Source organism: Pseudonaja textilis, chromosome 1, assembly GCF_049901715.1.
Source record: "Pseudonaja textilis isolate UNSWEBS1 chromosome 1, rPseTex1.2, whole genome shotgun sequence".
NCBI classification, from domain to species: Eukaryota; Metazoa; Chordata; class Lepidosauria; order Squamata; family Elapidae; genus Pseudonaja; species Pseudonaja textilis.
The window spans coordinates 237,826,454-237,848,590 of NC_141990.1; the positions used below are offsets into that span (position 1 = coordinate 237,826,454).

The following is a 22,137-nucleotide window of genomic DNA, read 5'->3' on the forward strand; positions in this document are numbered from 1 at the left end:
AAGGTTGGACAAGCCTGCTCTAACCCTTCTTTCAAGCCAGATTTCTAGTAATATCATGGGGATAGGCCTGTAGTTTTCTTGACAATAAGAAATGGTTTGGCATTTCTAAGATTTCTTAATAGAGTAGAGTAGAGTAGAGTAGAGTAGGATAGGATAGGATAGGATAGGATAGGATAGGGTAGGGTAGGGTAGGGTAGGGTAGGGTAGGGTAGAATAGAATAGAATAGAATAGAATAGAATAGAATAGAATAGAATAGAATAGAATAGAATAGAATAGAATCTGGAAGGGGACCTTGAAGTCTAGTCCAGCCCCTGACCCTAGACCATTTCAGACAAGTGGTTGTCCAGTCTCTTCTTAAAAACCTCCAGTGATGAAAAGCCCCAATTCCCAAAGACAAGCTGTTCCACAGGTTAACTGTCCTCATTGTTAAGAAGTTTCTCCTTGATTTCAAGTTGCTTCTTTCCTTGATTAATTCCCAAGCATTGCTTCTTGCTCTGCCCTCTGGTGCTTTGGAAAATAATTTGATCCCCCTCTTCTTTGTGGCAGCCCATCAAATACTGCTATCATGTCTCCCCTAATTCTTCTTTTCTCTAGACTAGCCAAACCCAAATCCTGTAACCAAGTCTCTCCCCAATTCATGCAAAACTTTTCAGAAAACTCTGCACTTTCACATGTTCTACTGTCACCATCTAAATGAAATTACTTTCAGATATGAGTCATCCCCTTCCGCTGTGCACCTTAAAAGTTGAAATTTTATTGCCTGGCTTTTTCATGTAAAAAGTAAACATTTCCTTCAAGTCACCGTTTTTCAACCCAATTCAGCCTTGGAAAAAAAAGACCCGTTACCATGTGTTAAAAACAACACGAACAGAGAAAATGGAGAAGGGCTGGTGCAACAAGACGCTGCCGTCTGTTGATCTCCAGCCACGGGAACTAAAGCGAAGTTAGAGCGCTTGGAAGAAAAGGGAAGTCAGGACAGATGAGGAGGTGAACGAGGGAAACGCCTCCTTTCCCTCTTGACCTTCCTTGACGTCCGCCCGCCTTTCTCACGGTGCTATGCCGCGCCTTCTAGCGGTAGTCCAGAGTTTTGCTCCTTGATCTCTCCTCCAGGACCCGGAGGAAACCGCATCCGCAGTGGGCGCTCCAAGGGACAGGTTAGGCGAAGCAAAGCGCCTCGGGAAGGTCGCTCTCCCTTTGTCATGGAAAGGAAGCTGGCCCGGGAATTCAGGCACAAGGTGAGCGGGAAGCGCTCGGAACGCCACGCCAAACGATCCCCGGGGCGCTGCGGGACCTGTCCGGTTTTTCCACGATTTGGCCATGCGCGGGGTGGGAGCGGCAGCGGCGGCGGCTGACGGAGCGAAGAGAAAGAGACATTTTGCTGGGACTCTGGACTCTTGGTATCCATTAACTCGGGCTTGGCCGAGAGGGATGAGGAGAAAAGGCGGGGGGAGATGGAAACTTTATTTCGGCAGAACGCGGGGGGTGACTCTCCAATTTGGGGGATTGGGTTCAGTTGTTTCGACAGAAGGGAGGAGAGAGGAGAAACCCTTTGCTCGGGCCGCGGGTTGCTTTGCGAAATCCACGCGTGCAGCCCAACCTGGGGATCCCCTTTGAATATACCTCTCGAAGTAGCGGGGGGAACTAGTTCAGGCAGTGTCAAGTTGAGGAAATGAGTTTACGGGAGGCATCCTTATTTTAAAAAGGGTGCCTCTTACCTTCGCTCAAAAGGAACAGACTTCAAACACCTTTTCTTTCTTTCTTTTCTTTTCTTTTTTTCTTTTTTATTTTTTTGCCTTCCCTTCTCCTTGTAGCACGTCTTTGCCGGCGCGCAAAAGACTCGCAAAGCCTATTTGCATTATACATTTTATTTTGTATTCTCGTAGAAGAATAAGAAAAGGAGTGACAATCATGGCAAGTTAACGCAACGTGCGATAAGACGTGTCTCACCTTTTTATAAACATTCTTTGAATACATTTTTTTAAAAGCCTGTGTGGGTGAAAGACAAAATTCTGTTTATTCATTGGTCTTTTTCAAATATAGTATGTGATTTCTTTAGTGGGAGAATAATGGAGGGCAGAAGGGATGACTAATTGAAATTTCCAGTTTTGTTCACTCCTAATGTATGTTTGCTACTTCTAAGAGGTTCCCCCCCCCCCCAAAAAAAGGAATTTTTTTCTAGTCTACCTTTTTGATGTGTTGGCTTACAGTTGCCTTCTTGCCCAACAAGTATGTTTCAGATGCAGCTGTCCTTCTTTTGCAGTGTACAAATCATGAATATTATTCAAAACAGTTCCACTGTAAAAGTGCTAACTTTACATTTCTTTTTCCTCTTAAAAAGATGGTGGTTGCAGTCTAGAATAGGGGTGTGGAAGTTGCATTGGCTGAAGGATCACACCATGCTCTGTGTGGTATGCTAGGGGCCAAACTCGCCCTAAGTAAGTAGGGCTAAAGTCCATTGGGGAGGCTCATGAATGTTGCATAGTGAAATGGATGCCAAAAAGAGTTTGTATGGCATTAGCAGATCTTTTGTTTTGTCCTTTAAGCTACCAAATTCCAACACTGGGGAGGAAAAAAATGGGGGACTGTAATTTTTGGCCCCCTTTATTTTTCAGACAGAACACATACAACCACTAAGCCAGAGTTTCCCCAAAATTGGCAACTTTAAGATGTCCATGTATCATAAAGTTCCTAAGTTGGAAAAACACTGTTCCAAGCCATATTCAGTACTTCTTTCATCTAGAAAACGTTCAGAAGATATCTATGCTATGATTTTAAGTCATTCTTGTTTATTTTAAAATACAAGTTGTATGGCATAATTATTTTTCACGGATTTCCTCCTTTTCCTAGGCATAAAATATATCTAGAGAGGAAAATCAAAATAAATCTTTCAGCGAACTTGGTTACAGTAAAAAGTATTTAGGATTGCTCCTCGTATACAACAAAACATTTCTCCATCATTTGTCTTTTAAACCTAAGAATTAAATTATCCAATATAGCAAAAAAGAGGTAAAGAAATCCCTGTGGATTTTACTCTGCTAGTCATTGCTGACTATAGAGGATGGTGCTCATCTCTGTTTCAAGGCCATTGAGCCAACCCTGTCCAAAGATATTTCCACAGTCATGTGGCCAGAATGATGATAGTTATCTTCCCACTGTAGTGGTACCTATTTATCTAGTCGCATTTGCATGCTTTTGAACTACTAAGTTGTCAGGAGCTGGGGCGAGGATGGCAGCTCACCCTGTTGCATGGCACTTGGATCTCGATCCTGCATCTTAATTGCTGAGCATCTCAATTCAATATCTTAGCCACTGAGCCATCATGCCCCCCATCCAGTTTATTATTACTACACTGTTTTGTACTATATTACACTACACTATGGTATGCTACTACACTATATATCCAGTATAGTATTAGGCCAAATTTTCAGAGTTCCTTGAAGTAGAAATTGGTAAGATGCTTTGTGCAGCTCTTTACCAAAGATACCAGTTAATTAATATTATGTCTGTATCTCAGAACTATTAACATTTAGCTGTGGAGCAACAGACACATTTCAACCATGTGCATAAATATATTTATGATCATGTACTTTGTACTTGTGACCTTTTGTGTTGATAATACTCATACATCACTGAAATTTAATTTGCTTATTTAAACTTCTTGTATGAACACAGTCTATTTCTGTTCGGAATCTTACTTCATTAGCATTAGTATTCAGATACCTAGAACACTTGTCAGGATTAAATTTAAAAAATTAATACTTTCAGTATTTCAGTAACTGACTCTAAGGAAAGTTTTTATTTAAAGCAAAGAATTCAATATAAAAATTAAAAGTCTAGTATTATCCAGGCTAAATTTTGTTATTACATTTCAGATTGAAATTTAGACAAATTTATTTGAAGCAATTATTTGTAATTATTTTGTGCCAATGTAGTGTCTAAGGTCATAGATGGAAAAGGTGATATGATTCTTTTTTTTAAACAAACTTTATTGACTTATATGATTCTAAAGGAACAACTTTAGATTCCAAATGTGGAATTCATCATCATTATTTATGTTTTTATTTTATGTATTTTAATGTCTTAGAAAGGTAAAATGATGCAATAGGGAATGCTAATGTCTTTTGTAAATTTATGTTCTATTTACTATTGCATATTCTGAAGACATTGAATATGTTCAGATTCTTGTAAATATTTTATTAATATATAGGAATGTGTTGCCTTCATCATACTGTATGAAATACTGACAAGTGATTCTTAATTATTTGTTTGTTCTTGGCATCCTATCAAGACAAATAATAAAAAATATCAGTAGAGAGTAAGTATGCATTGCAGATTACTTTTCTTTAGGTTGACATTTCTTACAATACTTTTGTATGCAAACCGTTTACTTTTTTAGAGTGCTGCTATTGCAAGTACTTATGCATATAACCACATACCTTGGGGTCTTCAGGTGACCTGAATATTAATTAAGGTGTATTACACCAAAGACTGTTAGACTGCCCATTCAAGCTATGTTAATCTGGATGTGAAAGTTCTCACACAGTCTGAAGAACACCATAATCAAAACAAGGGTAATAAAAAACAAAAGACTGATGGAAACAGGCCTCGAATCAAAAGATGAGGTCAAATACTGGTAGTCTTTGACTTATGACCATAATCGCACCCCAAATTCTAATTGCTAAGCAAGACCGTTGCTGAGTGAATTTTACACCCCATTTGACAACCTTTTTGCCATAGTTGTTAAGTGAATTACTGCAGTTTTAAGTGAATAATGAGGTCATTAAGCACATCTGACTTTCCCCATTGACTTTGCTTTTCAGAAGCCAGTGGGAAAGTTACACATTGTGATCAAGTGATCCTAAGGCGGGACAGCTGTCATAAATACATGACAGTGGCCAAGTACCCGAATTTTGACTACGTGACCATGGGGATGCTGCAGCAGTCATAAGTGTGAAAACTGGTTGTACATCATTTTTTCAGGGCCATAACTTTGAAGAGTCACTTAATGAATGGTTGTAATAGAATAGAATAGACTTCTTTATTGGCCAAGTGTGATTGGACCCACAAGGAATTTGTCTTTGGTGCAGATGCTCTCAGTATACATAAAGAAAAAATAAAGATGAGGCTGTATTGAAAAACAACTGACCACATTCCGGGACACAAAACACAATGGAGTGATACTGTAACAGCTTCCATTACTGACTCATGCTGTGATTTTAACATAAAGCAATTTAGTATCTTCTTCTCTTAAGTGGCTTTAAATTATATTATAACCACTTAACTCTCAGCAAAATTCACAAATAATTCACTTTTAACAGAAATGAGTAGACCGTGGAAATTCCCGGTTTCAGAAAAATACCCAGAGAAGCAAGCCATTCTGTAAGGTTTTTATTTATTTATTTTAGAAACAGTTAGTAGAGTGGAACTCTTGCAACCTGACATGAGGTGAATTGAACCTGCTGTTTCAGAGAGTGAAGAAAGGATAACTATTTAACAGCAAGCTCAGACACAATATCAAAGTGGAGTGGAATAATTTACTTGATTGCACATCTTCAGGAAGATGGTTGCATTCAGAGAAGCCGGTGAATAGCTGGTTTCGGCCCAGTCCTTCATAGTGGCATTTGCTATCATGGGCTACCTTAGTGAATGGCCTAAACGGTTTTTGAAAATATTTATGCAGATATTTAGTCAATATCAGGTAAGGGAATCAGATACGGTAATGGCTTCGGGATTAATGGTAGAGGGAAAATCTTCAGCATTTCCTATTTATGAACAGAATTATAATGGAATTTTTCATTTTTCAGGTTGACCTCTTAATTGATAATGAAGCAGAGAAAGATTATCTGTATGATGTGCTGCGGATGTACCACCAGTAAGTCTTTTGTGTTATAGTTACTGCTTTTATTTTTGTGGTGTCTTTGCACATGGCTGGACATAAGAGGTACATAGGGGGGAAATCCCTTTATTTTAACTCATAGTAAGCTAGTAAAATCTTAAAAGTATTTAATAAGAACATCAAACACCTACTTGAACAATTGCTTTATTAACTAAAAGGAAAATGATAATTTGGGAAAAATATAATCCATTTGTTAACTTATTCGTTAAACTATTGTATATAGTTTTTAGTAGATCTAAATGTATTGAATTTATGCATTTACAATGAAGTCACCAGTATATTTCGATAAAAATTGTGGGTCTGTAAAAACATTATAATATGAGCTCATGTGCTCAGAACTAATTTAATTGGATCTATGGAATAGTGTTTTGAAGTAGCAGATATATATGGACATGGAAATGTAGCAGTATGAGAAGGATTTCAAATAGTGTGAGCATTGACATCAAAGGCATTAAATGAAAAATATAAAATGATTATGCTGATGATGTTTAAATGTATACATATACATACATATGCAAACAATAATTTTATCCTTAAAGTGTCATATAACTTAAATAATAGTGACGCAGATCTCATTCAGCAAGAAAATACGTATTCCATTTTTGCTCTGTTTCTTTGTTTTCTCAACACAAATAAGATACAATTATAGTTTCATTTTCTACTCATTAATAATTGAAATAGATGTGAGCTCATTTTGTTTTGCATAGAATAAGTGGAAATATTTCTCAGAATTCAAAGGTGAGTGAAGTTTACAGTTTATTTTGTACCATCTCAGCAGAATGATATTTGGCTGTTTTCTTTGTGATTTTTCCCCAAAGATATAGTTTGGCATGGTTTTGGCTACTAATTCATTTTGATTTCCCCTGAGACTGCTTAATTGTTTCTCCATTCATAAAGGCTGGTCTGCAGCTGTTTAGAGAAGAAAGAATTTTGATCAGTTAATTGTTTAAAATGTGGGAGGAACATACAAACATCTTTTCTTAGCTCAATACTTATCTACCCTATACTGGGAAATATTATTGATAATTAAATAAATATATACTATCACAAAAGGTGGGAGAGAATTCACTCTTTCTGCAAGAAGCTGTACTTTGCTTCCTACAGAGAAATTTCAGTATTTTTAACTCCTTTGACAATGTTAGTCCCCATTGATTTTTGCTTCTAGCCTTATCCTATTTGGTTCTTCTTAAAGGGCGTCTCTTTGCCAAGGCTTTTAAAGCTAATACTTTTTATTTTATTATGTTGATCAGGACTGGATCTATATTGGATTCTGTCTTAATTTATGCTTTACATAAGGGATACTTAATGACATAATACCAAGGCAAATGAAACTTAGATTCCTACCCCATGATGGACTTTAATCCTCAAAAATATATAATATAATATAACTGTACCAACATGCATGTACATACATTTTACATAGATGAATAGGCAGTACAGAATAAATTTAACCTTTCCAAACCTGGTTAATACTATGCCTTTAAGGATTTCCAGCTATCATGATCAGAATATCTTTCTAGTTTAACCATATAATTACATAAGTGATTGGGTCCAAAGAAAGTTGCTTGCATTTATTTTGCATTGAAATAAGTGAAATTTAAATTACACATTACTTTCTTTCTTATTTACATTACTTTCCATTTTACTTAGTTTTCACTAGTCATACATGCACAGACACACACATACCCTATATATACTCTGTGTGTGTGTGTGTGTGTGTGTGTGTGTGTGTATAAAACAAAAAATGGCTGCCAAGCCTGACACACAAGATTAAAAAGAACCCAATACACAAGCCTGACGATGGCAGATGAGATTCTGCCAAAATGTCACATAATAAAAGCACAAATATATATATATATATATATATATATATATATATATATATATATATATATATATATATATATATATATATATATATATATATATTTTCTGAGGTTCTCATGGTATTTGTATGTGGATCTTTGGTTATTCCGATTTTCTCCCGCGTAAGATTGGAAATATCTAGGCAATGTTTCGATGAAGTCTCATTCATCATCTTCAGGTGTGTGTCTTCTGCTCTGTGCTTCTCAGAGTAATGTGAGCTTGCAGCTGCTCCTTCCTTTTAACTGCTAGTGGGGATGTGACTTGATTGGGTGGGGGCTCGGCTGTGTTCTGATTGGGTGGGGGGTTGGCCGTGTTCTGATTGGCTGGAGGCGTGTTCTGTTCAGGTGGGGGCTTGGTTGTGCTCGGGTTAGTCTTAGTTGCTGGGGTATTTGAGCTGGTACATATACATATACATACATACATATATACATGTGTGTGTGTGTGTGTGTGTGTGTGTGTGGATCTTTGGTTGTTTGGGTTTTCTCCCGCGTAAGATTCGAAGTATCTTCGAATCAAAAAACCCGAACAACCAAAGATCCACATACAAATACCCGCGAGAACCTCAGAAAACACACACACACACACACACACACACACACACACACACACACACACATATATATATATATACATATATATATATATATATATATATATATTTGGATCTTTGGTTATTCGGGTTTTCTCCTGCGTAAGGTTGGTAGTATCTAGGCAATGTTTCAATGAAGTCTCATTCATCATCTTCAGGCTTCTGTCTTCGGCTCTGTGCTTCTCAGAGTGATGTGAGCTTGCAGCTGCTTCTTCCTTTTAACTGCTAGTGGGGGTGTGACTTGATTGGGTGGGGGCTTGGCTGTGTTCTGATTGGGTGGGGGGGTGTTCTGATTGGTTGGGGGTTTGGCTGTGTTCTGATTGGTTAGGGGGTTGGCCGTGTTCTGATTGGCTGGAGGCGTATTCTGTTCAGGTGTGGGCTTGGTTGTGCTCGGGTTAGTCTTAGTTGCTGGGGGATTTGAGCTGGTGAGCTGTGATCCTGCTGTTTGGCTTCACATTCGTGGTCATGCCGCATCTTCATGGTGGGTGTCAGTTTGCTTCATGTATGGCTCGGAGGGGTTTGAAGCGGGTAGTGATGCAGCTGTAGTGCGGCTTCTGGTCCGTGGTCGTGTCTCATCTTCTGGGTGGGTGTGAGTCTGTTTTCTACATGGAAGTGTGGTGGTGGCATCTTGTGTGGCTCTCATGGGTGTGGGTCTGGTGTCATTCTTCATATATATATATATATCTACATACCTGTACACGTGAAAATCTATGAACGCGCGCACACACACACACACACACACACACACATATATATATATATAAAATTCAGCTTTGTTCGGGTATTTTCCCACGTCATAGTAGTTGTGCTTTTAAAGTTGTAGCAACATTTCAGCAGAATCTCATCCACCATCATCAGGCTTCTGTATAGTGTATACAGAAGCCTGATGATGGCAGATGAGATTCTGCCGAAACGTTGCTACAACTTTAAAAGCACAACTACAGTGACGTGGGAAAATACCCGAACAAAGCTGAATGCCATATATGTAAGTACCCGCGAAAACTTAAGAAAAAAAATATATATAATAATATTATACATATTCTGCTAGTCCTCTTTGAGTGTACCATACAATAAATAAATACATTTCTCTTTGAGTAAGCAGTTGTGCAAGGTGCAGAAGAGTAAAAAGTGCTAACTGCTAAACAAAAAAGACATGAGATATGGAAACAGAAATACACAGTAGTTAAATTTTACAGCAGTGCCATTCGTAGTACTTCTCTATACCATACTAGTTTTGTAAATCATCCATGTTTCCACTGACCAATTCAATCAGATCTATTTCATTTCATATAACATATCTATTTTTTTAGTTTCATTTGTTAATTCTTACCATTCACTCTACTTATAATTTAAAACTTGATATTCTGCATACCATAGTTGTTATAAGATGAACTGATAGATGGTAGATTCTGCAGCTCATCAGTAACTTGATCACTTAAGGCTTTCCTATGTTTTTTTAATAAAATAGAAAAGGTATATATTAGGTTATTAGCCAATACCACATTTTGTGCTAAATACATTATCAGTAGATTTATTCTATACCTTTTCACGATTTCATTCTATAGATCCAAAAATCAGAAGTATGGTAGCCCTTTTTCCAAGTAACAAATGTTATTAAAAATAGTAATCACCTACTTTGACATTTTGTCATGTGTTATAAGTGCATGGGGGAGCTCTTTATTAAGACAGACTAACACAAGTTTCCCAAATTCTGTAGATCAATGAATCTTCCAGTGCTGGTTGGTGATCTGAAGTATGTAATCAATGAACCAAGTCGACTACCATTGTTTGAGGCCATTTGCCCTCTTATCCCATTAAAACACCAAGTGGAATATGATCAGTTGACACCTAAACGAACAAGGTAAGGTTCAACAATATCTTTTGACTATTGGAAAAAAGCATATAAAAGCTAATTCTTACATAAAAACTCAGAGCACACTGTATATGGTCATTCTGAACAGTGTTCTGTATACCTTCATTCACCACCAAAGCACACTTTTCAAATAACTATTTTTTTTTTTGTTATAAAGTATAGAACCACTAAGAGGACCTTTCCTTCTTTTTTCCTGACCATAAAATAGGATGACAGATTTTAGCTGCCTCTTCCCCCTGCTAACCATCTACTTCACAAAAGATTGCAAAATATCATCAGATTAAACTCTACCAAAATCCAAATTCAGGCTGAAATTCTTATCACTAAGCTCCTATTTTGAAAAACGCATTAACAGCTCAACAAGGAGTTTCCCTCCTTCAAATCTATTCCTGCTCCTATAAAAAACCCAGTTAAATGAATGTGTTTTGTCTTTGGAGATCTGGTGAAGAGTAATGACTAGACCACATTGGGAAATGTGTGTGTGTTTTTAAATATCATCCAATAATGAAATCAATAGCCAAATATGAATCAACACGAAGAAGAAAGTATTTTGCAATATATATGTTTGCTAAATAAAAATTTTCTCTAGCAGCACAAGAGCTGAAACAGTTGTTGATAACTTTCTGTATCCTTGCCACAAGTTAATGAGATTGGACTAGCATAGGAGCTCCCAAAAATAATAAAATAAAATAAATTGAAAGCCTGAATAATGAAATTTGAGTGATATATCTCATACTCTTTAAAAGCCTGAAACAATTACAATTACAAAGAAAAAATAGGTGTGTTTGATTTTTAGGAACTTTTATGTTGCCACTGTTAATTATTTGAGTTGCCAAATTGTTATTACAACTTTCACAGGAAACTGAAAGAAGTGAGATTAGATCGTCTGCATCCTGAAGGCCTTGGAATAAGTGTGCGAGGAGGTGCTGAATTTGCTTGTGGCCTGTTTATTTCACAGCTAATAAGAGGAGGACAAGCAGACAACGTTGGACTTCAGGTGAGGAAAAAATATATATAACTAATAGTCTTGCAGCTACCGTAACCAAAATGCATTTTAGAAAGAAAAAATCCTTATCAGAAGAAAAAATTGTAAAGATTGTAACAAATTGGAAGAGATCACTCTACATACCAATAAAAAAGAATGCATACTAAACAAATTGGTAGTACTAAACACTACCATGCAATATCTTTGATTTCACATTGTGGCAAAATGCGATCAATGGTTATCCAACACAGATTAGAGCCCTATATGGAAAAGAAGATGTCAGATATTCAAATCTGAGTTTAGTAAAGGCCAAGGAACAAGAGACAATATTGCTTATGCTAAATAATTGAGAAAGCCAAACAGTATCAAAAAGAAGTCAATATGTACTTCAATGATTATAAAAGGTCCTTTGATTATGTTAATAAAGTTAAACCATCAGATACAAAAGTTACCATTGTATTTGCAACTTTATATCTTTATATACACAAAGAGGAAAGGAGAAGCACACCCAAATGTTGTTTATAACATGAAAGCAACCGCTTATAAACTTACACACGTTTATGTTATGAATAGTTTAAAAAAACATGAATATTATATATTATAAACTAACTCAAGAAAAGCCCAAAAGAACAAAAAAATCCATGTTTAAATAGAAAGCATATGAACAAATATTAAATTTTCCTTGTATTATCATCAAAAATTTCTAGAAATCTGCAGCAAACAGACTCTGCTGATATGTGATTTTAAGTATTAACATAAACTGTGTTCATAATAATCTAACAGAGACATCTCTGAAACTTTCTGAAAACAAGTAAATAAGAGAAGTTGACAGGAGGCCCATTGTTCTAAATTGCTGTCTCATGATAATGCCAAATGCTTCTGAAATTTCATCCATCTGCATTATTTCATTAAATCTCCACACATTTTCTAAGCTGGAAAAAATGTGGTCTGAGAAAAGTAATGAGTAGTCAAGATATCAGTTTCTTCTCTTTTTTCCATACTATTTTGATTCCTCTGTGAGAAATTAAAAGTTTTCTATACCGCAAAAACTACCCGCCTATATATTTGTAACTGAGGAACATTTCTAGCTCTGACCTATTTTCCTGTGATGTCTTCATTTTTTTTTTCCTGAATGGATATTGTTTAGCCTTTTCATGTCATTCACCTTTTCAAAATTCTTCTACCTATTCTCCTGGATACAGATATCTTTGAGGATGTTGTGGGCTAAAAAGAGCTGGAAGTTATTATGGATAATAGAAGTACAGCAAAATGAGAAAATGGAAAATTTGAAACCACCACAGTTCTGCTTCCTATAGTCCAGCTAGTAAAGAGACTGTTTTCAAAAGTCAAAACAAAGCATTTTCTGTTTAATACTTTTCTTTTTAGCCCCATAGTTCTTTAGTGATAAAACAAGCAGCTTAATACATGCTGAAAATACAAGACATAAAATGTTTCCTAAAAGTATTTCCTTGGACATAGAATTTTGTACATAAAGAAGGCATGTTCTATCTTATAATTCCCTCCATTCTAAAACACCTGAGAATTCAAACTTGTTCATTGTTTCTTTTACGATAATGATTGCAATAGCAATTTAACCATCAGCACCACCATCACCAATGTCCTTTCTTTAAAAAAGGAAACCATAGAGATTACAGTCATGAAAAAAAGTTGTCAAAGTGTGGAGTGGGAGCTTTTCAAAATTAGCTTCTGAAGGATAACCTTTAAAAGGTAGCAAAACTATTATCCAAATATAACAAGGACAGATTATTCTTAGTTTGTCTGCCTTTATTAAATGATTACATTGTTGAACCACAGGATACAGGTAGTCCTCAACTTACAACCACAATTGAGCCCAACTGTTGTTAAGTGAGACATTTGTTAAGTGAGTTTTGCCCCATTTTATGACCTTTCTTGCCATAGTTGTTAAGTGAATCTCCGCAGCTGATAAGTTAGTAACATGGTTGTTGAGTGAATCTGGCTTCCCCATTGACTTTGCTTGTCAGAAGATCACATGACCTTGGGACGTAGCAACAGTCATCAGTATGAACCAGTTGCCAAGCTTCTGAATTTTGATCACATGGTCATGGCTACAAAAGTCCTAAGTGTCAAAATTGGCCATATGTCTCTTTTTCAGTGCCGTTAGTAACTTTGGTCACTAAGTGAACTGTTGTTAATTCGAGGACTACTCGTATTCATTTAGAAAGTGCAATGTCTCTTTGCTTTGCCTTATGTCATTGTAACCATGGGCATATTTATTTATTAATTCAGTTTGATCTGAATTAATTGACGTGAATTTGGGCAACTTACAGTTAAATTAATTAATAATAGCATCACATTTCCTCATTAGAGATTTGTGCTTAATAGAAAAGGGGATGAGGATGGTAGGGAAGAGGCTTAATAGCAATAACAGTCTTGCCCAGTAGATGGAGCAATCATATCATTGTAAAGTTTATGGAGCCAATTGTTCATTCCATTATTTCAGTCTGGTCCACAAATAATACTTTGAATCTAAACTAAAATATTCTATGACCTACATAGTTGCTACCCAATTTATTCTAGCAGATCCCTTTGGGCTTAAATAACTGCATAACATGAATAAATAAGTAATCAACAAGAAGATAGGTCTTCCAAATTATTGGTTGCATAACTGTAACAGAGTTATGCCTGAGAGAATATTTAAAGAATATGAGTGAATTATACAGTAGTGAATTTGCCAAGCTATGAAGTAAGACTAAATCAAATGTTGAATTTGTAAAACATATAGTAATCTTCTGTTGATGCTTTCCTTTCTTTTTGCACTTTGTAACCTTCCCCAATTTTTAAAGGATTATATATTATTCATATTTGCACAATTACTTGTGTTTCAATTTATTTCCAAGCACAAGCATGTCAGGGTTTTATAAATAAGCAAGTCTAAGTAATAGGTATTCTAGCTCTGATGTAAAAGTGTGAAGTAGATTTCAAGCTTTGAAAATTACTAGTTTTAGGCCCCATTGGTGGAAAAAATAGCTATAGTAAGACTTAAGGGTGACAGGAGGTTCAGATAAGAAGGAAGAGGAACAAGTAAAATAAAAAGGGACCAATAATTGTTTCCTGAGGTAAAAGTGGGCATGGGGAAATGATATTTGCAGAGTCAGGGGCAATAATACATTACATAGCATCAGGATAACTTACAAAATTACTCTGTGTAATTCATATTCCTAAGTCACCTGCATCCCAGCTTTCATGTGAAGTTCCACGTGATGCCCAAGATACTGAAAAGTTTTTATACAATGAATTGTATTCATGGCCAGCAGTGTATCAACGCAAGTATCTTTTAACTAAGAGATCCCAACATTTTACTGCATGGAATGCCAAGACAAAGGTCCACTCTTCGGAAGCTTTTTCTCAGCAGCAGGAAATTACTAGAACATACATGCTCCCTTGCAATCCATGCCTATTATGTAGTTATTCATTAACTTAAAGGGATGGGTTATGCCTGTGATAGTGAACCTATGGCACACGTGCCACAAGCGGCACACAGAGCCCTCTTTGTGGGCATGTGAGCCATCACCCCAGCTCAGCTCCACCACGCATGTGCACGTACCTGGCCACCTGGTCTTCAGGTCTCTGCCTTCCATGCATGGAAAGCACGGCACATGGGGGGTCACTTGCATTAGGGGCATGTGTGGGAGACACGTGCATGCACGGGGCAGGACACATGTGCAGGAGATGCATGCACATGCATGGGGACAGGGCACATGTGCGTGGATGCACGCACATTGCATTTTGGGGATGCGCGCCTGTGCGCTTTGGGCTAAAAAGGTTAGCCATTACTGCATTATGCTGTTGTAGATTGTCTCCATTCAATAGGGTCCACTTTTCTTGGAAATGCTGTGTTGAGAGTACTGTTCACCATTTTCTAGAGAAAGTCGATGTTTTTTTTTCCTAGAAAAATATTACTGTTTCAGAAAAAAATGAAATCTATATTATAATTAAATATTTGAACCTGTGGCAGGGTTCTAGTGTTATCCTTCTGTAATAGAAGAGTATCTTCCATTTATGGAAGTCATTTTGATATAGTCAGTCCATCTATTATTAGGAATGTGGGGTTGGTGATTTTCACTGATTTTCACTTACAACCCTTGGTTTACCACTCATGGTATTCTTCTCAACATATTTGGCTAATGGTATGGTGATGGGAGGGAAAGGAGCTGGAAGAGATAAGATAGAATGAGTAGCTTCTTATGGAATTGTCCATGAGTAAACTCAATTTGTGTTAGTTAGTAAATAAATGTATTTATTAGCTTTATTCACTCAGTCATGTTCATTTGTTTATGACTTGATAGATATCATTTCACCACCAACATCTGTCAGTAACAGCACTTTTTAAAATTTTGTAAAATCACAATTGAGTTATCAATAATAGTATCTAATTGATACCTTTTCCAAGGATTAGGAATGTCTTCCCTGACTCTTGGCTATGTATTGCCTTTACATTTTGTATGGTAACAAAAAGGAATAAAAAAGCTAGATAACTTATAAGGCACAACCACAATGGCAGATCTATTGAAAAGAGTGGGCCCTGCTATGGCAGCCATTTTATGTTCTGAAATTTTCATTTACATCCAGGATCCGGCCAATGTACTATAAAGAAATTGAATGAAAGTTAGGTTTATAGAGCCAGTTAGCTATTTCTCAGCTAACCTAATCAGCTACCGCATGTTTAAGGAACTTTATGTGGCTTGCCATTTTTTTTCTTACGCATTCTATCCATTTCATAATAGAAAGTGTTTCCCTCTGTACCAGAAGCAATTTCTTTCCAAGGATGATTTGCAACTGTATACTTCTGCTGAAATGTGCTATTGAGTTTTGATTGGTTGATTCCTCTTTATTTAAGGTTGGAGATGAGATTGTTCGAATAAATGGTTACTCTATTTCTTCATGCACTCATGAAGAAGTCATCAATCTTATACACACAAAGAAAACAGTATCTATAAAAGTGAGACGTAAGTACACCTTTGCTTTGAGATTTTTTGTTCCACCTTTATTAATTTATAGGTAACTCAAACATATTTAATACTCTTTCCTCCTCCTATTTTTACCACAACAACAATCCTGTGGGATGGATTGGGATGAGGAAGAGTCAACCAGCCACCTTTCATGGCTAAAGTGGGACTAAAACTCATAGTCTCCTGGTTTCTAGCCTGGTGCCATAACCATTAGATCAAACTGATATGTGATATACTTGCCAAAATTTTATGTTAATTAGATAAGATAGATCTGAGCATTTTGTTAATCACCTTTAAATACAATTTTATTGCAGATGTCGGGATGATACCTTTCAAAAGGTAATGTTTTTTTCTGAAAATGTATCTTTAATGTACAGTATAGATGGTACGTACTATAGTAATTTTCAGTTGTATTTTTCAGTTTGTTAAAAAAAAAGTTCACCTACAAAAAACTAAAAAAACTGCATAGCTTTATACATGTTGTAATACAGATATCAGAGGTAAGTAATAAGTTACCTAATAGGCATTGATTTTATTTTGATAACATATCAATCTTACATCTTGTCATCTGCATATCTTTTCTTTTAGTTCCCCAGAGGAGCCTCTCAAGTGGCAATACGTAGATCAGTTTGTATCTGACCGTGGGGTAAGGTGCCCATTCAGCTATCACAAATTATATCCAGTGGTCTTAAAATTCTTTTTAAAACACCTGTCCTCATTACAGATGCTCTGCACTCATGTTCCTTGCCACTGGACTCACTGATTGGGACTGATAAAAGTTGATATCAAAAATGCCTGGGAACTGCTGGGTTGTTTAATGGGATGAGGCAGATATATATCTATATTTTTACTGAGTGACAGCTTACCTTTTTGTTGTTGCAATTAACAGGTTCATAGAAATAGACAGTGCTTCCCTCATATTGAAATCTACACAATTTAAATACTAGGAGGGGCAATGAAAATTCTGCAACCAACTCCTAATTTTTTTTTTAAAAAAAACGTGAGGGTATTACAAGAATAACTAATTGGGATGAAAGCTGTAAAGATAGCCTGATAAAATGTCTGTTGCTAAGTGACTAGTTTGTCTCCTAGTCTGTTGTAGCCATTCAAATCTAGATGCCATCCAAGTATTTGGACCTCTATATGACTTAAAGGTCAAATATCTGGAGGGTGCCCAGATTGGAGAACTTGGCACTGGCTGAAGAAAACGCTTACTAAATATAATGGCTAAAAGACTGAATGGGAAGATGTGGCTTTAAAGTAATTTTTGACCAACCAGTCTTTCTCACTGTAACGATAAAGAGAAAGAAACCTCCATTTTAGTTTTATTAGCTAAAATGAACACTAAAATGAAGATTAGGTAGTAGAAACCCTTAAGATTCATCTTTCCCACAAATATAGCCTGATAACTGACTTTGGCAGTGGGCATGCAAAGCTGACTATTACCCACAGGACTGATAACATGGTTAAAGTGACAGGATGGAGCAGAATAAAGCAGCTTAACATATCCAGGTTTCAACTTTACAGGTTATATCAAATATGATATCATTTTTGTGGAAGCAATTATACCTATGACAATATGTATTAACTTGGCTTTTGATTTTTGAAGATGCTTCAGAAATACCTAACGTAGCCACTTTTGAGATTTCGAAAGGCTAAGACTGTAGAATTACTTTGATCGCTGAATGAGAGATAATGATCCTAGTCTGAAAAGCATCACATCACAACATATCTATGTAATGTGTGTAATCTATGGGAGCTTCAGCAAATTATGCTCTGCTGAATGACCTTAGTCAGTTTTTCTTTACGCCATTTACTCCATTCCAAATTCCATTCATAGTTTTTTTTCCTTCCATAACCCCAACCCCATCCCAGGTAGCATTTCATCCTCTCTGGATAGTCTCAGACTTCCCTAGATTTGTGTTGTTGTTTTGGGAAAGTTTTCCCCTATTGTTTTCGGTTTTCAAAAAAACAAAAAAAGACCCTCCCAAATCTGCTAATTTCTCCCTTTTATAAATGCTTAATTCAGTTCCATTAAGAGAGGTATTTTAGGATTTGAATATATTCACCATATGAGATAATGACAAAAAAAGGTCAACCTAAGGCATTTTGGTGGTTGAGGTGAAAATGATCTGCCCCCATACCAGCTGGGTTGCAGCTGAATATAAGTTCAGGCAAGAAGATGGGGTAAAAACTTCCCCTGGTAATACGAAGCAGATTATCTGGAACATGCACATCTGTTCTCCAGCAGAGGTGAACAGATATGAAGTTGTTATTACCGCCTTATTCTTAGGCAACTGCCCCATTCTCCTAATCTCAGCTTAACTTTTCCAATATGAGTAAACAGATCATCTAGAGCTTGTGTTTCATCCTGGATTGCAGATGTTTATGAAACTTAGATTCCATTTGAATTGGGAGAGGGAGGCAGTGGAATAACTTCTCTGTTTAACTAATGGAAGTTAGTTCTCTGTTTAACTAATTGCAGTTTCAGAATGCCTGTTGTCTCTTATCTTAGGATGGCCAAAACAGCATTGCAGGTCTTGCATCATCCGGAGGAAAACAACATAAAGAAAAGAAAGTTTTCATTAGCCTAATAGGTACAAAGGGCATGGGATGCAGGTGAGTTACAGCATTTTCTTGTCACTTGTTTCTCCAAGAAATTGTAGTGAGTAAGAATGAGCCATTAATTTCATTTAATTTCAGTTAAACTTGTGCAGAGCTTTGGATTTGATTCCAAAAAGAGGCATTGAAGTGGCTCTGGGAAAAGAAGCAGAGAGTTACAGAAGAGTTCTGTGTTCATAGTCTAGTACACGGGTGTCAAATTTGATAGCATCATGGGCCAGATCACGATGTATCATGACATTTTTTGCTTTTGCAGAGCTGGGGTGAGCATGGCTTGTGCTTGACATATCTGGTCTGTGGGCCGCCAGTGTGACAGGCCTGGACTAGTACTTCAAAATATTTTTTGGATCAGAATATGAAGTGCTGCACAGCCCTGTTAAACGTGTATTTTGCTTTCACATATAAATAATTAAGTATTAAAAGGACTGATTTTAGCATTTTTATTGTTCAAAATGCTAGTACAAATTAATAAGCCCTAAAGCAGAGGTAAACTACCAATATCATGCCTGCCTTCTGGATTGGCATCTTAGTTCTTTGGCATGTGAATCTTTGTGGACATTTTTATTAATTATTGATATATGTCTTGAAAAGAACTAAAAGAGTCACTTCGTTGTAAAAGTAGTTTTCTTTTCATATGGATTAGAATACTTCAATTCTCTTAATTGAATTTATTTGTCCTAATCATAGATAGAGATGCAAGCAAAACATTTGTGTGCTGTAGTCCTTATTTAAACACACAAACAACACAATAGTTCTTCATTTTATTATAATGTATTGTAAAATGAAGAAAGCGAATATTTTGCTTTCTTATCCTTTCTCAGAAAAATCCCCAACCTACCAGATTAGATTTGGTATATAGGAAGAATGGGGAGAGGGGAATGTGATTAGTCTATTCTTGATATTATTGCCATTAATTGGTGATTTTATTTCTTTCATGTTTTGTTCCAGTATTTCCAGTGGCCCTACCCAAAAACCTGGCATTTTCATAAGCAACGTTAAACCAAATTCTTTATCTGCTGAAGTCGGGTTGGAGGTGAATATAAACCATACTAAATCTAATCGCATGGAAATGTTTAATTTGGAAGAAGTTCTAATAGTTTTTCTCTAATATTAAGCACTTTTGTTGATTGTTTTTTTTAGGTTGGTGATCAGATTGTTGAAGTAAATGGTACAGACTTCTCTAACATTGATCATAAGGAGGTAATTAAAACCCAAGTGACCCTACATGACATAGGACCTGTTTCTTCAGGGACGGTTCCTGTTTCCCATTGTATCTGCCCAAGCAGTTCAATCTAGCAGCTATCAGGACTGGAAGCTCACCTTCTCTGTAGCAGTACCTGCCCTTGGGGGAGAGGGTATAAAGTTCCCCCAAAATTCAATAGTTCCCACATAGTAGGATTTCAAAGTGCCTAAAAGAGGCCTTTGGAGATTATAATTAAACGGCCCTTTCTTGGTTTATATTCCCCCCTGGACTTGATGTTCCTTTGTCTTGTGCTGTTTTATGTGTAGTAGAATGTACACCTGCAGCAACAATGGGGGACAGTTTTGATAATGCAGAACTTTCCCAGAGAGCGGCCCAGATTAAGAGACTGCACAGTCCCAAGATGGAGGAAGAGTAAGGAAGAGGTTTAGGATAGCCATACCTTAGAATCTCTCACATATATTAGTATCTCTAGTAGATTAGAAGATTATAACTTTAGTATGGCAAAATTCTGTGCCTTAGCTGCAAGCAAATGAAGGATTGGACTCAATTGATATTATATTATTTCTGGGCCTGACGTTATGTTTACTATATTGTTTTTTGTTTTTTAGATGTTTAACCATTGAAAACTGTCCAGGGTAACTGGGAGTCAGATGGCATATAAACTTAATAAATTACTCAATGTTCCTTTGAATAAAATATAATATAAATATACAACTGATTGATTCAAGCCGATTGATTACCACATCACTATATCTACCATTTACATTTTATCTGATAAAAATTAACCAAAGATGTTGAACTAGGGAAATGTATTTTAATTTATTTTTTAAAAAGACATGTCAACTTTGTCAAAAAATTCTATACACTTGCAATCTTAACATATTGACTTGGGAATTATTCCCTTTGTATTCTGCACAAAATTGCATAATACTCAATCCACATTTCAAAACTGAAAAACCATCTTTAGGTGGTTAAAATAAAAAAAAAATGTTTAAAGTTCCTAAAATAATTGTATCATGTTGATTGAAAAAAATGTTGAAAAGAAAATATTTTGCAGCAGTGTTTATGACTGAAATTAGAATTAGGTTCCCCTATTTTCTAGAATAATAACTGAAAAAATACTACATTAAGAAGAATAAAAAGCCATTCTAACTGTAGTGTTAGTCCTGTAGACTTTTACAATATTTGGATTTTACATTTTAAGTTTTCTGTCATTACCTCCCTTTTTTTTCTTTCTTTTTTCCCAGGCTGTGAAGGTGTTGAAAAGCAGTCAAACCCTGACAATCACTGTTGTAACTGGAGCTGTAAGTATTAATGTCATAGCAATCAGCAAAAGACTTGTGAAAAGTTGTGAAAAGGCTGCTATATGCAGCAGTAAGAAATGAAACACACTCAAAGCACATATCCTGGGATCCCCCAAAGTAGAAAATGTGGGTGGAAGATACAGCCTAGTTCCAAGTTCATGTAGTTACTATCCTAAATGATTTTACTTGAGCTTAAGGAATTTAACATTACAAATCTGTATGTATCTACTTAAAAGTAAGTTGTATTAAATGTAAGGAGGCTTACAGGAAGGCTAAATCGATATAGAACTACAGGCTGGTGAAGTTATAAACATAATATTACCTTTAATCATCTTTGCCAATTCAGTATTATTTTCTCTGCTTATTTTATTGTGTTATGCATTTCTAGAATTATGACAGGCACAGTGTTGTTCAATTTGCTTTTATCATTTTGAAACATGATAAATTGCAGTAGAAGCTCAGTCTAGGGACAATGCAAGGAGAATGCTTGTAGAAATTGAATAGCTTCTGCTACAATTTATCATCCATTTCAAAAAGATAAAAACAAAGCAAACAACAGCATGCCTGCCCTAATTCTAGACATACATTCACATTTGTTTTGGATCACTGCTCAGGCACAGAGGCTGCTTCTATCACTAGCTATGTATAACACCTCTGGTGTTGTGTTCACACCTTTCAGTGTAAAGATATACAGTTACCAGAAAATAGAAGTGAGAATATAACTCAAAGGTAATCAACCACAATAAACAGGAGTAAAATGAAAAAGCATGCAGGTTTGTATTTATGAGACAATCGTGTTTCTAAAA

The 22,137-nt window shown here is 36.2% G+C and overlaps 1 protein-coding gene across 2 annotated transcripts in view; it reads left to right on the plus strand.

Moving 5' to 3' along the window:
• Positions 1–959: 959 nt before the first annotated feature.
• Positions 960–22,137, plus strand: part of USH1C (USH1 protein network component harmonin) — a 54,335-nt gene continuing 33,157 nt past the window's right edge. For both annotated transcript variants that reach the window (XM_087921018.1, XM_026706456.2), the window contains exons 1-11: positions 960–1,236; positions 5,806–5,873; positions 10,070–10,213; positions 11,084–11,222; positions 16,090–16,198; positions 16,516–16,540; positions 16,790–16,847; positions 18,717–18,820; positions 19,772–19,856; positions 19,964–20,023; positions 21,275–21,331. In XM_087921018.1, coding sequence (XP_087777144.1) covers positions 1,201–1,236; positions 5,806–5,873; positions 10,070–10,213; positions 11,084–11,222; positions 16,090–16,198; positions 16,516–16,540; positions 16,790–16,847; positions 18,717–18,820; positions 19,772–19,856; positions 19,964–20,023; positions 21,275–21,331 — 885 coding nt within the window. In that variant the 5' untranslated portion in view covers positions 960–1,200. The remainder of the gene's footprint in view (positions 1,237–5,805; positions 5,874–10,069; positions 10,214–11,083; positions 11,223–16,089; positions 16,199–16,515; positions 16,541–16,789; positions 16,848–18,716; positions 18,821–19,771; positions 19,857–19,963; positions 20,024–21,274; positions 21,332–22,137) is intronic.